The 13,393-nt window shown below is 44.2% G+C and overlaps 1 protein-coding gene across 1 annotated transcript in view; it reads right to left on the bottom strand.

Annotated features, from left to right (window-relative positions):
- Positions 1-5,252: 5,252 nt before the first annotated feature.
- Pard6g (par-6 family cell polarity regulator gamma) overlaps positions 5,253-13,393 on the bottom strand; it is a 65,318-nt gene continuing 57,177 nt past the window's right edge. The window contains exon 3 of the mRNA XM_055628008.1: positions 5,253-7,947. Within this exon, the coding sequence (XP_055483983.1) occupies positions 7,091-7,947 (857 nt within the window). The 3' untranslated portion in view covers positions 5,253-7,090. The remainder of the gene's footprint in view (positions 7,948-13,393) is intronic.

Genomic DNA, 13,393 nt, shown 5'->3' with positions numbered 1-13,393 from the left:
CCTCTTTTTGAAAAGATAGACATTCAGAACCGAACAGCATACACCTGTCAATATATTGCGGTATTGCCATTGCGGTTTACAGTCAGCACAGCTGGATGGGACTTGATTTTTTTCTTCCCCTCCCCTTAGCACTTGGATAACACTTTCTGGTGTTGAGGAAGCTAGACCACAGGAAGGATGCTTTCGGGTTAGATGCAGCTTGAAGCATCCGAGTCATGTTTCCTAAGTCCTGGTGTCTTCAGCAATAGGGACTTAACCTTCATTCTCAGAGGTAACCAAGGGCAATAGCAGTAACCTCCAATGTTTTGGGAGTTGCTTGGGCTACCCTGACCAACAGCACAAATAGAGGTTTTTATGTCTGGTACTGTGAGAATTAGTCTAAGGTACTGTTGGGGGCGTTGTTACCCCAGGTTGCATATCTTCACTTAAGGCATGCATATATTATTTATATATTTGCACATGTATATATTGTCTGTATAGTATATAATTTATAGTTACAGGTAAACGTAAAATGATTCTTCAAGTTTTATCAAACAACCTTGGTGTTATTCCCTCCTGTATTGACCTCTCTCCCCAGTTAGAGCTCCATCCCATTTTTCCATTTCCCTGTTCTTATCACTGGTATCCTTCTATTCCCTTTTCAGTCTCCCCTAGGTTGCTACTCCGTGTTAGATATTTAAGTCTGAAGACTTAGAGCTAGGGATTGCAGATGAAAGAGGACATACGGTGTTCGTCTTTCTGTGTCTGGTTACCTTACTCAGTATAATTTTTCTAGATCTGTTCATTTACTTCAGGATTTTTTTTTTTTAAGCTGAATAATACTCTGTTGTGTGTATGTACCACACCTTCATTTTCCAATAATCTGTGGAAGGACATGTGCCTCCTTTCTGGCTGTTGTCATTAGGGCAGCAGTAAACATGCCTGAGCAAGTAGCCATGGAGTAGGATGTTAAGTCCTTTGGGCTGGGTCATGTGGTAGGTTTATTTTTAGATTTTTGAAGATACTCCACACTGATTCCAGACAGGCTGCATCAGTTTGCTTTCTCACCAAGAGTAGATGTGGCTTCCCTTCTCTTCAGATCCTTTCCAGCATTTCTTGTTTTGTTATTAGCCACTCTGCCTGGGATGAGATAGTTCAGAATTATAGTTTTCATTTCCCCAGAGGCCAAGGCTGGGAACACATTTTGACATATTTACTAACCACTTTAATTTCTTCTATTGAGAACTCTTCAGATCCATGCCTGCTCAACCCCTCCTCCCCCCCCCCCTTTTTTTTTTTTTTGAGACAGGGTTTCTCTGTGCAGGTTGGCTGCCCCGGAGCTCAGCTCTGTAGACCAACCAGGCTGGCTTTGAACTCATGGAAATCTGCCTTCACCTGCCTCTCAAGTGCTGGAATTAAAGGTGTGCACCACCACTGCCCAGCCTATAGCCCATTTTTTTTAACTGGGTCATTTGTTTTATTGACTTTGTCTTTTGAGTCCTTTGTATTTTCTGGGTCATAATCATCTGGCAGATAAATAGCTTGCAAAGATTTCTTTCTTACTTTGTGGGTTTCTTCAACAAATTATTTCCTTAGCTGTACAGAAATTCACTTATTAATTGCTGGCCTTAATTCATGGGCATAGTACAGTCCTATTCAAAATCATTTCCTACACCTGTATCTTGTAAGGTACTGCTTATGGTATTTTGTTTTGTTTTTAAGCAGGTTTAGCATTTCAGGTTTAAAGTTGGAGTTAATTTTTTGTGCAGAATGACAGATACGGATGTAATTACATTCCTCTATATGTTGACATTAGTTTTTCAGTACTATTTGTTGAAGATGCTGTCTTTTCTCCAGTATATGGCTATATATAGATATGTATATCTATATATATGGCATTATTGCCAAATATCAGATGGCTATAGTTATATGTACTCATGTTTTGCTGTTCTGTTTTATTCCATTGGTGTACATGTGTCTTTGTTACATTGTTTTTGCTATTACAGCTCTAATATATCTTGAAATATGGAATGGCAATCCCTCCAGTATTATTGTTTTGCTCAGCATTGCTTTGGCTGTCTAGGGTTTTTCCTGGTTTCATATGAATTTTAGGATTCTTTTCCTGTAATTGTGAAGAATGTTGGCAAGTTGGGATTGTATTAAACCTGTAAATATAAAATAGGCCACAAAACAAACCTTATCAAATTGAGAAAAACTGAAACAATTCCATGCATCCTATCAAACTGTCATGTAATAAAACCTAAAATTGACAGCAAAGTTTCTCTAGTAAGTTGTAAGATCATGGATATTAAACAACTCATTATAGGATGATGAGTCAAAGAAGAAATCAAGAAAGAAATGAGAATTTCTGGTACTAAATGAAAATGGAAACAGAACAACACCTTTGGAACACATTAAAAGTAGTTCTAAAAAAGTTGTATCTGGAAGTGCCTATGTTTAAAGGGCAGAGACAGCACAAATAAATAGCTTAATGTTGCAACTAAAGAATTTGGAAAACAGCTGGGTGTGGTGCCACATGTCTTTAATCTCAGCACTTGAGAAGTGGAAGCAGGTGAGTCAATCTGTTAAGAGATCAACCTCTTCTACATAGTGATTTCTAGGAGAGCCAGGGGCTACATAGGCTGTGTCTCAAACAATTGGGAAAATGACAAACCAAACCCAAATTGAGTAGATGGCAAGAAAGAAAAATCAAAACAGAAATTAATGAAATGGAAGCAAGAAGTACTATCTATAGATAGTACATATATATATATATATATATATATATATATATTACTTGAATGTAAGAGCTGGTATTTTTGAGGAAATAAAATAGACTCTTGGTCTAAGTAGCCAAAAGAAAGCCATGGTTCAGAGTAACTGACTCAGGAGTAAAGAAACAACAGACATCAAAGAAATTCACAATATTGAAGATAATACTTTAAAAAACCTGTACCCCATTCTATTGAAAATATCTAAAAGAAATGGATGAATTCTTGGTTCAAACTACCAAAGTTAAGCCTAGAAGATCAAAAGGCTAAACAGACCAAAACAAATGAGATTGAAGTAGTAATAAAAAGCCTTCCAACTATAAAAGCTCAGGACCAGATGGATTTATAGTAGAATCCTCCCAGACTTTTCAAAGATGTACATCTAATTCTCATATCACCAAGGAAGAACACTCCCAGAATCATTCTGTAAAGCCATATTACTCAACTATCAAAACCAGATAAAGACACGACAAAAGAAAATTACAGATTCCTCATGAATACAGGTGCGAAAATCCTCACAAACAATTGAAACTCGGCATATGTCTAAAAGATGATCCACTGCGATCCAGTTGGCTTTATTAGCTCAGAAATGCAGGAACAATTAAACATAATAAATATGATAAATTATATAAATAGACTTAAAAGTCACACGATCATCTGAAGAAAAAGGCTTTGACAAAATACAACATACTTTCATGATAAAAGTCTAGAAATAGAGTAGGGCTGGATGGAATATACCTCAACATAGTAAAAGCTATAAAGAGCTATACAGCCAACATCCTAAATAGAGAAGATACTAAAGCAATACTCATTCCGTTAAAGTTGGAATGAGACAGGGCTATCCACTGTTCCCACCACCTTTAAATTTAGTGCTCAGAAAACTAGTTGGAGCAATAAGGCACTTAAAAAACAAATAGGAAAAGAAGTAATATTATTCCTAAGTATATATAAGAAATCTCAAAATTCTACCTGAAAACTTCTAGAAACAGGTTCAGCAAAGTGGGGATAGGGGGATACAAAATCAACTTAGAAAAATCTTAGAAATAGCCTTTTCATGCACTAACAACAAACATGTTGAGAAAGATCACAAGCATACTTCAATTTATAGAACCTTCAAACACAAATGGGCCCACTTCCATCTATAGCACTTTCAAACAATAAAATGCCTTGAAATAAATCTAATCAAGAAGGGGGAAAAGACCTCTATAATGAAAACTTCAAGTTTCTGAAGTTAAAAATTCAGAGACATCACATGTTCACAGAACAGTTGTGTTAATGTGAAAATGACCATCCTACCAAACAATAGTAAAAGTTTGTTTTGTTTTCTTGAGACAGCTTTCTCTGTGTAAGAGAGCCCAGGCTGTCTTAGACTTGTTTTGTAGACCAGGCTGGCCTCGAACTCACAGAGATTTGCCTGCCTCTGCCTCCCTAGTGCTGGCATAAAATTAAATCTTAAAAAAACAAATGTTATGTCTGTGAATGGAGTGGAGATAATTTGTGAGCAAGTGGTCAGGACTGTATAATAATCCTCACAAGAAAATAGGTGGGTACCAGTGGTAATAAACAATTTCTATCCATTTTGATAACTGAAGTGAAACTGAACAGATTCAGAAAGTGTATCAAGTGCTGGCTTGCACCTGGCAGTCCCACCACAGTAGACGGGTAGCATCAACAGTGCAGATGGTTGAGTTTTCCCAGGTTGTAGATCAGGGTCATCATGAAGATAACTACTGTGAAAAATATGGGTACCATTCAGGGCGTATGTGTGCTTCCGCTGGGATTATTAGTGCTTGGGGCAGTGTAGTACTTGAGATTTCAGTGACCCCTGAGCACAGCATTGGAGTTTAAGTAATGTCAGAATGAAGACACTAAACAAGCAAAGTTGTGTAGGGACTCAGGAAAACTTTTCCCCAAGGACTTCAATCTGAGTGTAGGTCTATTTTTCTCATCTGTAAAATAGTAACTGCAACATAGGGAATATGCAAGGGTTAAGTGAAACAATATGGCGCCTGCTGGGCTTTGAGAAATGCCACTCAATCCTTTCTCTGTGGTTAGGTCATCTTGCCACTGGCACCAAAACTCTCTTCCCTTATTCTGGACACAATTAAACTATATGTGGGTTTGAATGAGAATACGCCCCATAGGCTCATATATTTGAATGCTTGTCCTCAGTTGGTGGAAAGGTTTGGGAAGGATTGGGAGGTGTGGCCTTGTTGGTAGTGTTTAGCTAGAGGTGGGCTTTGGGGGTCCACAGGCTCACACCGTTCCCAGTTAGCTCTTTCTCTGCCTTGTACTTGTGAATCAGCTCTAAGTTCTCAACTGCTGCTCCAGTGCTGTGACTGCCTGCTGCTGTGCTTCTTGCTGCCATGATTCTCATAGACTCAACCCTCTGAAACTAGTCAAGCCCCACTTTGGTCATAGTGTCTCTCCACAGCAATAGAATGGTTACAGTTACCGATACAGTAACACACATTAAATTAAAAGAGAAAAGTTTTTATTCTGATATATAAAACAAAAATTTAATATATAATGACAGTTTTTTTTGAAAGAAGAAATAAAATGGTAGGAGTAGGGTTCTGTTTAGAAAAATATACTCAGGCATCTGCTAAACGCATGTAATTCCTCACAGGCAACAGCTCACAAAGATCACAGGACTGTGTGTGTGTTTTCTTGAATAAACCGATTCACATTTGCCAAACAACTTAAGCATGGTAAGAAACATCACTTTCCTTTTTGGTAGTGTAAATAGTGTATTCAACATAGAATACCAAGCAATAGCATAGCCGAGAGTGAGTCTTGTAGTAACTGATCATCAGTTTGTTGGTTCTGTAATACTTGTCTTAGTAACAGACATTCCAGACAGCTGCAGGCACACACCAGATGCTTTTAGCAGTCTGGAAGCTGTGGCTCTGGGTGTCTGGATCCTCACTGCGACACAGACTCAGGGCGCATCTTGTTATCCTTGTGCCGATGATGCTCAGTGCACGACTGAGAAATGGACACAGGCCGAGGAAACAGTCCTCACTCAGCACAAGCCACTTTTGCCCAATAAACAGCTTCCTAAAGGGAAAGAACTTGAGATGCAGCAGCGTCTGGCATTCAGGAAATCAGTACAGTTCGGCCTCTGACCAGCAGGTGATGCTAGACCACAAGGGCAGCAGCTGGGGCTCTTGACCTGGAAGGCTGGGAAGACACTAAACTTGGATAACATTAAGGATTCACTTGGCCAGTTTGTTCTCAATGTGCTATTCTCTCCCCGACACTGTATCTAAACAGAAAACACAATTCATATAAAATTTAATTGGGTCAGACATTAATAAGCTTCTAAGAAGGCCAACAAAAAGTGATCTGTCAAAATTATTAAGTTCCACATAGCTTGTAGTTAGGAGGGTTCTGCCACTGACGACTGCCCTAGGAACCAGCATTGGCATGCTCTAATCTTCTCTTACAAAACAACCAGCTGTTTTAAGAGCAAAGCTACGGTGTGCACCCACGCCACTGCTGCAGGGCTTTAACGGTGTGTGGTGCTCCTCGCATTTCTACTGAAGACATCTTAAAACTGCCCTAGTCAGTCAACTCAAAGAAAACACTGGTGGGAACGTTGGCTTTTAATCCCACCAGGCCTCACCTTCCAGCCAGCAGAGTTGCTGGCTTCCTAAAGCCACTTTAAGAAGCAGAGCAGTGACTGCCTGGCCATCAAGGCTGGGACAGCGCTCCAGCTGCAGGGCATTGCAACCCCAGGACTTGTGTGTAGGCCACTGGGCTTTCTGAGCTGTTGTAAACACGATGAGAACAGATTCTTCCTGTGCTGGAACCCGTCCTTAGTTCCCGTTTTCCTGTCACAGCCACACTGGGTCAATGGAGTGCTCAGGCATTACAAGATCTTTTGCATGAACTGGTTAAAAAAACATGAATTTTACGATTTTTAAAAAGTGATCTATAAAGCTTCATTTTAAAAAGAAGTATTTAAAAAAAATTTAAAAATACTCTCTGTACGTTAGCATTTTGTTTCACTTTACAAAGGCTCTGTCCATGCACTGGGGCCAGGCCCAGAGTATGTGCAGTTGTGTGTATTTTAAGTTCCTTGGAAAAATCCTATAAAAATAGTGTTCTTGTTCAAAAGCTTAAATAAAGAATAGGGCTGTAGGAATGACGATGAAAAAGAGGAAAGAAAAAGATGAAGTACATGGTTATTTTTCTCATCTTAAGTTGGCATAAAAATGTAAAGTATTTCCCTTTGGAGTCACTTTACATCTCCATGCTCTTCAGTGCTCACCACCCATGGGTCTTGCTGCCCCACAGTCTGTCTATGACCTCAGCCTGCCCAAGCTGCTCGAGCCCTAGAGTGTGATGGCTGGTCCGTGCTCCTCCACCCCTCCTTGTGGGAGGACCAGGCTGTTTCGGGGGTCTGGTTTTAGGGAGCTGAGAAATCTATGGATGCTGCCATTGCTCTCCCGTCCAGAGCTATGCAGTACCATGTCCCTTTGCAGCCTGTGGGCAAGGTTGGTGCCATTGGCCCTTGAGAGGCTGCCTGGAGGAAAAACTTGTGTCTTGGGAGTGTGTTGGGGCTCTAGAGGCCCCTCAATGACGATGTCGGCTTCCTCGTCACTCTCCATTTCTTCAGGGTGGAAGTTCTGCACCACATGGGCAACTGGCAGGCTGTGGTGACTGGTGGTGCTGTCTGTAGACTGGACAGAGCTGCCGGATGTGCGGCTGCTGCGGACCACATTGTTCCTTTGGTTGGCAGGCTTGACGGTGACAATGAGGTTGTGGCTGTTGGCGATCATCATGTCTGTGACTTGATCCAATGTCTTTCCAGCTACCTCAATCCCGTTTACCTCCAGGACTTCGTCATTCACAGCCAGTAGCCCCGTGCTCTCTGCAAGGCCCCCAGGCACCATTCGGGAAATGAAGATGCCAGGTACTTTCTCCAGCCCGTGGGGTGTCACACGCACGCTGGTGCCATCTCGGATGTAAAAGCCCAGTGGCTTTTCACAGCCGTGTCTGTAGAGCCTTACTCGGCGGTGTGTCTCGGGGAGGATGTCCACGTCGATGATGGATGACACTGGGCGGAAGTCATGAGGCATGCTGATGCTGAGGTGGGCACGCCGGCGCAGCCCCTCATCCCTCAGGGCCACCAGCGCCTTCTTCTTCCTTGACAGGGTGCCTGCTCCGAAGCTGAGATGGTCCGCCTCTTCTGAAACAGCCCAGAGAGATACCGTGAGAGGTGTACAGCACACACAGGCAGAAAAGAGCACTAGTATCTTTGCAGTGTCGGAAGCCTGCCACTGCTGTCCTCATAGATGCCAGCTTTTCTGCTGCCTGCCTGGCAACTGCCTCCCCAAGTTAGAATTCTGGAAGAATTACTGTACTTGGGACTTGATGTGGAGAAAACACTGGGGTGACTTGGGATTACTTCACTTCCCAGGGGCTATCTCCAAACCAGCCCATAGGTAATGAAACAAAAGGACTTAGAGGGTAAGAAGTAGAATGAAGAGCCTGCAATGAAGAGAATGGACAAAAGAAAGAAGGGTTAAGTATCTGGAAGGCTGGGAAAACAGAACATGGGTTACAGCGCAGCAGGACCTGGCTGTAGGAAGCTTCCACAGACAGCCGGGGGCGGGGGGGGGGGGGCTTCTTTAGCACATCCAGCCAAGTCCCTATATGACCCTGGTTGTCTCCTCCCAGCTGTTAGGGCAGAGGACTAGGTCTGTCTAGGTTGATTCCTGAGAAGACTGACTTCTCCACTCTGTGAACATTATGGGGTAAGCAGTACCCTGGGCCCGACAAGGCATTTCCTAGGGAATCTTTTTCTTTTCTTTTCTTTCTTTTTTTTTTTTTTTTTTTTTTTTTTTTTTTTTTTTTTTTTTTTTTTTGCCAGTTTCTGGTTAGTGGCTGATGAAGGGTGACACAGCACCTAGCACCAGTTGAGTGACAGGCCACTGCAGGAAAAGCACATGTGATGAATTAGCTAGACAGGCACATGCTGAGAAGCCTGGTCTAAAGCAGTTCTTAGAGGATGAAAGCGGGTAGCCTGGTGTTAGGAAACGTTGACAAGAATGTTTTCTCAGGTTAGCAAAACATACTACATTTATTTTTATGTAAAATCTTTTATATTTGACACGTGAAGCTATACAAGAAAGCACGTCTGGACTCAGATCAAAGGCCTCAATCCCCATGGTTCGCCTCCCTGGATACATTAGTGTCTGTGTTCTACACACTGGTCCTGTGGAGTCTGCACCTTATGGTGGCCTCTGCATGGACTTGGGGTGGTGTGGTGCCTTCCTTTGCCAAGAGAAATCCCTCTGTTCAAAGGCTGAGCATTTCTCAGACCCATGCCCTTACAAGCAGGCCACTTGAGAGGTGGCCAGCTCATGCCCTGCCCCACAACAGTCTTTTAGCAGCCTTTGACGCTAATATTGGCCTGCATGCCTGTAAAAGACAAATGATTGATGGAATAAAGAAAACCAGATCATAGGCAGGGAAGGATGGATAAGAGAGAAGAAAAGGAAAACAAATTGGAAACACTTGGAGAGTTGGCAAGACAACTCTAAACACCTAGGAAAACTTCTTGTCTTAAAAAGGCTGTGGGAAAGTCCAAAAGCTTGACATGGACAAGAAACTTGAAGACAAGAGGGCTCGTGCTACGGGTAGGGCCAAAGAGGACAACCTCTAGGTTGCCAAGCCCAGCAAAGAGAAGCCCCACTGCACTGAGACCTTTCTCAGGCAGATGTCCCCATCTGGGAGTGTGCTGAAGGCCACATCAAGAGGAAGCAGCTGCCTACTCAGTACAGGGCTGGGAAAAAAGGCTACTCATTGGTAACAAGAATGGTAGCATCTTTATGGTTAGGCTTCAAGAAGTGCCATCACTACTTGCAGATTAATGCCTGAAGCTAAAAGCAGAACCAGCCCTGCAGTCAGCACATGGCATCACTGCCAGTCTGCCGCCTCCAGGAACGGCCTACCACACTCACCGAGCCAGAGCCAGCCAAGCAATGGTTTGTGGTGTGTGACTCAACTCCTTGCCTCTGCTGAGTTCCTCTGCATAGAACACACCAGAAGCCTATCGCTGGCACCTCACAAACACCAGCATCTGTGATGCAAAGTTCCCCAGACATCACACTGAGGCAGTGTCTGTTAGGCAGCAGCAGCAGCAGCTGGGAAGCCAGGAAGGTGAGACCCAAGATGTGGAAAAAGAGGTGGGAACTTACTGCACAGGGCATGGTGATCAAAGGCTGGAGAACCAAATTTTGCCAACCCTAAAGCTGGTCCTCAGCCCCATAGCACCAAGTGGCTAGGTTTTGCTCTAACACGTGGAAAGTGCTCACGAACTTGTAATCTAAGTTTCTTACCAGGAACCTAGTTAAACGGGAACATTTCATCTGTTTTGTAAAACTATCTGCTTGAAGGTGGGATTTTTGCCTCTCCTATAATGTGGAGACTGGAACTCCAATGCACTGCCCCTCTTCTGTTAGCGAGCCTGCAACTGTAAGCAGTAAGATTCAATAAACCAGGCTGCCTAACTTTTGGCATTTATGTTGTTGGCTAGCCCCTGGTGCAGAGCCCTTGCTTCTCTGGCCCTGACCCTGTATTTCCAGCTCCCAGGTTTGTGTAACTGTGTATCAGGAGAAGTTTCAGCAGAGCTAAAGGTTCTGAGAAGGCAGCTTCTCCCTTGAGCACCCATCTTGTTGACCCACAGAAGTCTCTCACTTTTCAGCACAAGACACTGGTCCACAGAAACAGTGAAAATGAACAAGGGGGACCTTGGGAACTTATGGGGCCGCTGCACTGAAGGTCCTTGGTCACAGTTCCCAACACTGTGATATCATACATGAGATGTATGTGCCGAATGCATGTGGAGGGCTCGGTACAGGTCATAGCTGTGAACATAGTATCTGATGAGGTTAGGTACATCCAGTGTGGGATGGCTGTAGATCACACGTCTCAGCACAGCAAGCCAGGAGATGGTATTCCTGACAATGTCCATGGGGGTGGACAGATCCTGTGGGGAGCCCCAAGAAAGACAAGGTTTGTCTGGGTAGCAGAATGCCTCACTACTGTCTGATGTCAGGAGCCATTAGAAGAGGCTCTGCCAAGGATGGCGCTGGTGCCACTGTGGCCGCCTGGCTTGTCCACACCGTTACTACAGAGGATGTGTGCCCCAGGAGAACGACCAGGGGCACACGGAGCAGGCCCTGTGCTCGCCTGTGTAGTCTTCTTACAGGCTGACCAGGTTTGCAGACCAGCCCAGTAGGTCTGGACCTCCAGTCAAGTCTGGAGGATGGGCCATGCTCCGGGTTATAGCTTCATCCTGAGACCCTGGATTTGGAAAGTCAGAGACTGTCTAGCTCTGGCAAATGGCTGTGTAAGGAAAGGGCATGTTGACTTCCAGACAGGAAGTAAAAGAGTTAAGTGTTCTGGGAGAAGCAGGCAGATGCCTCATGAGATGGAATAGTGTGTGTGACTCTGGCACTTTCTGAACTCTCCGGGAAATGTGTCTCCTGTAGACTTAACCTGGACTGTGTTTCCTAACAACTGTGGTGGAGAACACGCAATCCCTGCTGGCTTTAGGACACGCGGCAAAGGACCAAGATGAGCGGCAGCCCATACACTTGCACGCTGGAGTCTCAGACAGCGATGTGTTTCTCTTTTTAAACATAAACCACCACACATGGACTTTATTTATAAAAAATCCCAAACTCTCCCCAAAACAAAATTTGCTCTTAAAGAATGCCCCATTCCTAAAATTCCAACCTTGGCTTCTGAAATGAATACTTTTAAGAGAGAAAAATTGTCATAGTTTCTTTACCAAGCAGCATGCTAAACTTTCTGTTTTCTACAGGCAAACAATTAAAAGAATTTCATTTTTTGAGCTGACTAAATCTTGTCTTGTTTTCCCTCATATTTTCTTTTAAAAACCTTTTTTTTAACTTCTGTTTCAAGATGTCCTCAATAAGAGGACATGAAAGGAAATGGAAGTTTGACCCTGTAAAACTCTGGTGGCTACAGGTCATCAAAAATTTTTAAAGAGCTGTTTTGTTATAGACAATCCCTTATAGCATACATGTATTTGGCTTGTTTAAACTGACCCTGACCCCGAGCCAAGCCTTTTTTTTGGTGAAGAGGAATCTGCCTAACTTCTCTGGAGGACTCTGGCACTGCATTACTGGGCTCTGGCAAAGGACAATGGGAAGATGGCCCATCCTCATATTTCCTCTAGGAATGCAGGCGTTTGCTTCTGGGACTGGGGAAACCCACAGCTTGGTGTCAAGCCAGGCCTACTGAGCTCTCAGAATAAAGACCCCCTTAATTTTCCATTAGGCATTTGGATGAGGATCGGAATGGGCATAAGAGTCTACTTCAAACCGCTGCTGTGTATCATGGCTACAGACAGCGACCTCAGGAGGAGGCGATGCACGGGTACCACGTCTAACATCGGATAGTAGGGGATGGTAGTGAGGATGAAAGCCAGGTAGGCAGCTCACGGCAGCGTGGCAGCCCCAGGCAGCATTCTTCTATGTGTGCAACTGCCGAGGATGACAGTGCCTCTTGGCTCACCAGGAGACTCACCTGACCACTTCAGCCTCCACTGCCCTGGGACTCTTGGCTGCATCAGACAGAGAAATATCTGGAATCACTAATCATCCTGTTCTAGGCCCTGGAGCACCTGCATGTTTGAACAGGCTGTGTCTAAGCAATGGGGATCTTCAGGCCAGGACCCAGGCTTTGGACCTGCTGTCTTAGCCTCATCATGGGTAAAGCCCATCTGCTCCGTGACCTCTGCTCTCGGCAGAGCTCCATACTCATAGGGTCACGTACTGATGGGATTCTTTCCAATGCTTCCTTGCTGTGGACAATTGCATCCCTGGCATTCCCATTCTCAGAGAAAACAGAACTACAAGAAAACAGTGTCTCATCATCCATCAAGAGCAACAGGCAGGCCAGGCAGGTACACTGTGATCTACACCCATCCTGGGAACCTGCCCCCTGAACAGAGGATGACATCACTTCTGCCCTTTGTTTATCCTAAGTCTCCCAGAGAGCAGCAGCCTGAACGTGTGCCTGCATGTCCCCTGGACTGGGAATACCAACAATCCACACTGAAGAACAAGCAAGGAAGGGGCTTTGTGTTCCTAGACAGGAGCTGTGAACACAGAAACTCATTCAAGACGACCTTGCAGGTAGGGCAGATAGAGCTTCAGCTATGAGGTGGACGAGTACCTGTGAGCAGGCAAAGACGAGTCTCAAAGTGGACTTTGTCAGGGGCTTTTGTTGTATGTCAGCACTGCATTCAGAACTGTCTCACTGTCACTTTAACCAGGAGACAGCAAGGAGCAGGTGTGGGGCCATTTTGGGGAAGCAGGTGAGGAAACCTGTTTCACCTGTCCTGCCTCAGGCTCTTGGCCATGTTCCTGGGCCCATAAGGCATTGAGGACAGCCCTGGCTTGTACCTCCCACAACTGCCTGTCCTGTGACAGCTGCTTTAGATGACATAATTAACCTTAAATTAAAAACCTTTGAGGCAGGGTCTCTTTGGGTCTCTCTGCGTGGCTTTGAACTTACAGAGATTTGCCAGTCTCTGCCGTGGAGTGCGAAGATTGGAGGTTTGTGCCACAAAGCATGCTCATGGCTTTTCTAAGTAA

Source organism: Psammomys obesus, unplaced genomic scaffold (genome assembly GCF_907164565.1).
Source record: "Psammomys obesus unplaced genomic scaffold, mPsaObe1.curated_primary_1811, whole genome shotgun sequence".
NCBI lineage: Eukaryota > Metazoa > Chordata > Mammalia > Rodentia > Muridae > Psammomys > Psammomys obesus.
The sequence above is the reverse complement of the archived record's forward strand: the minus strand, read 5'-3'. Positions and strand labels throughout refer to the sequence as shown.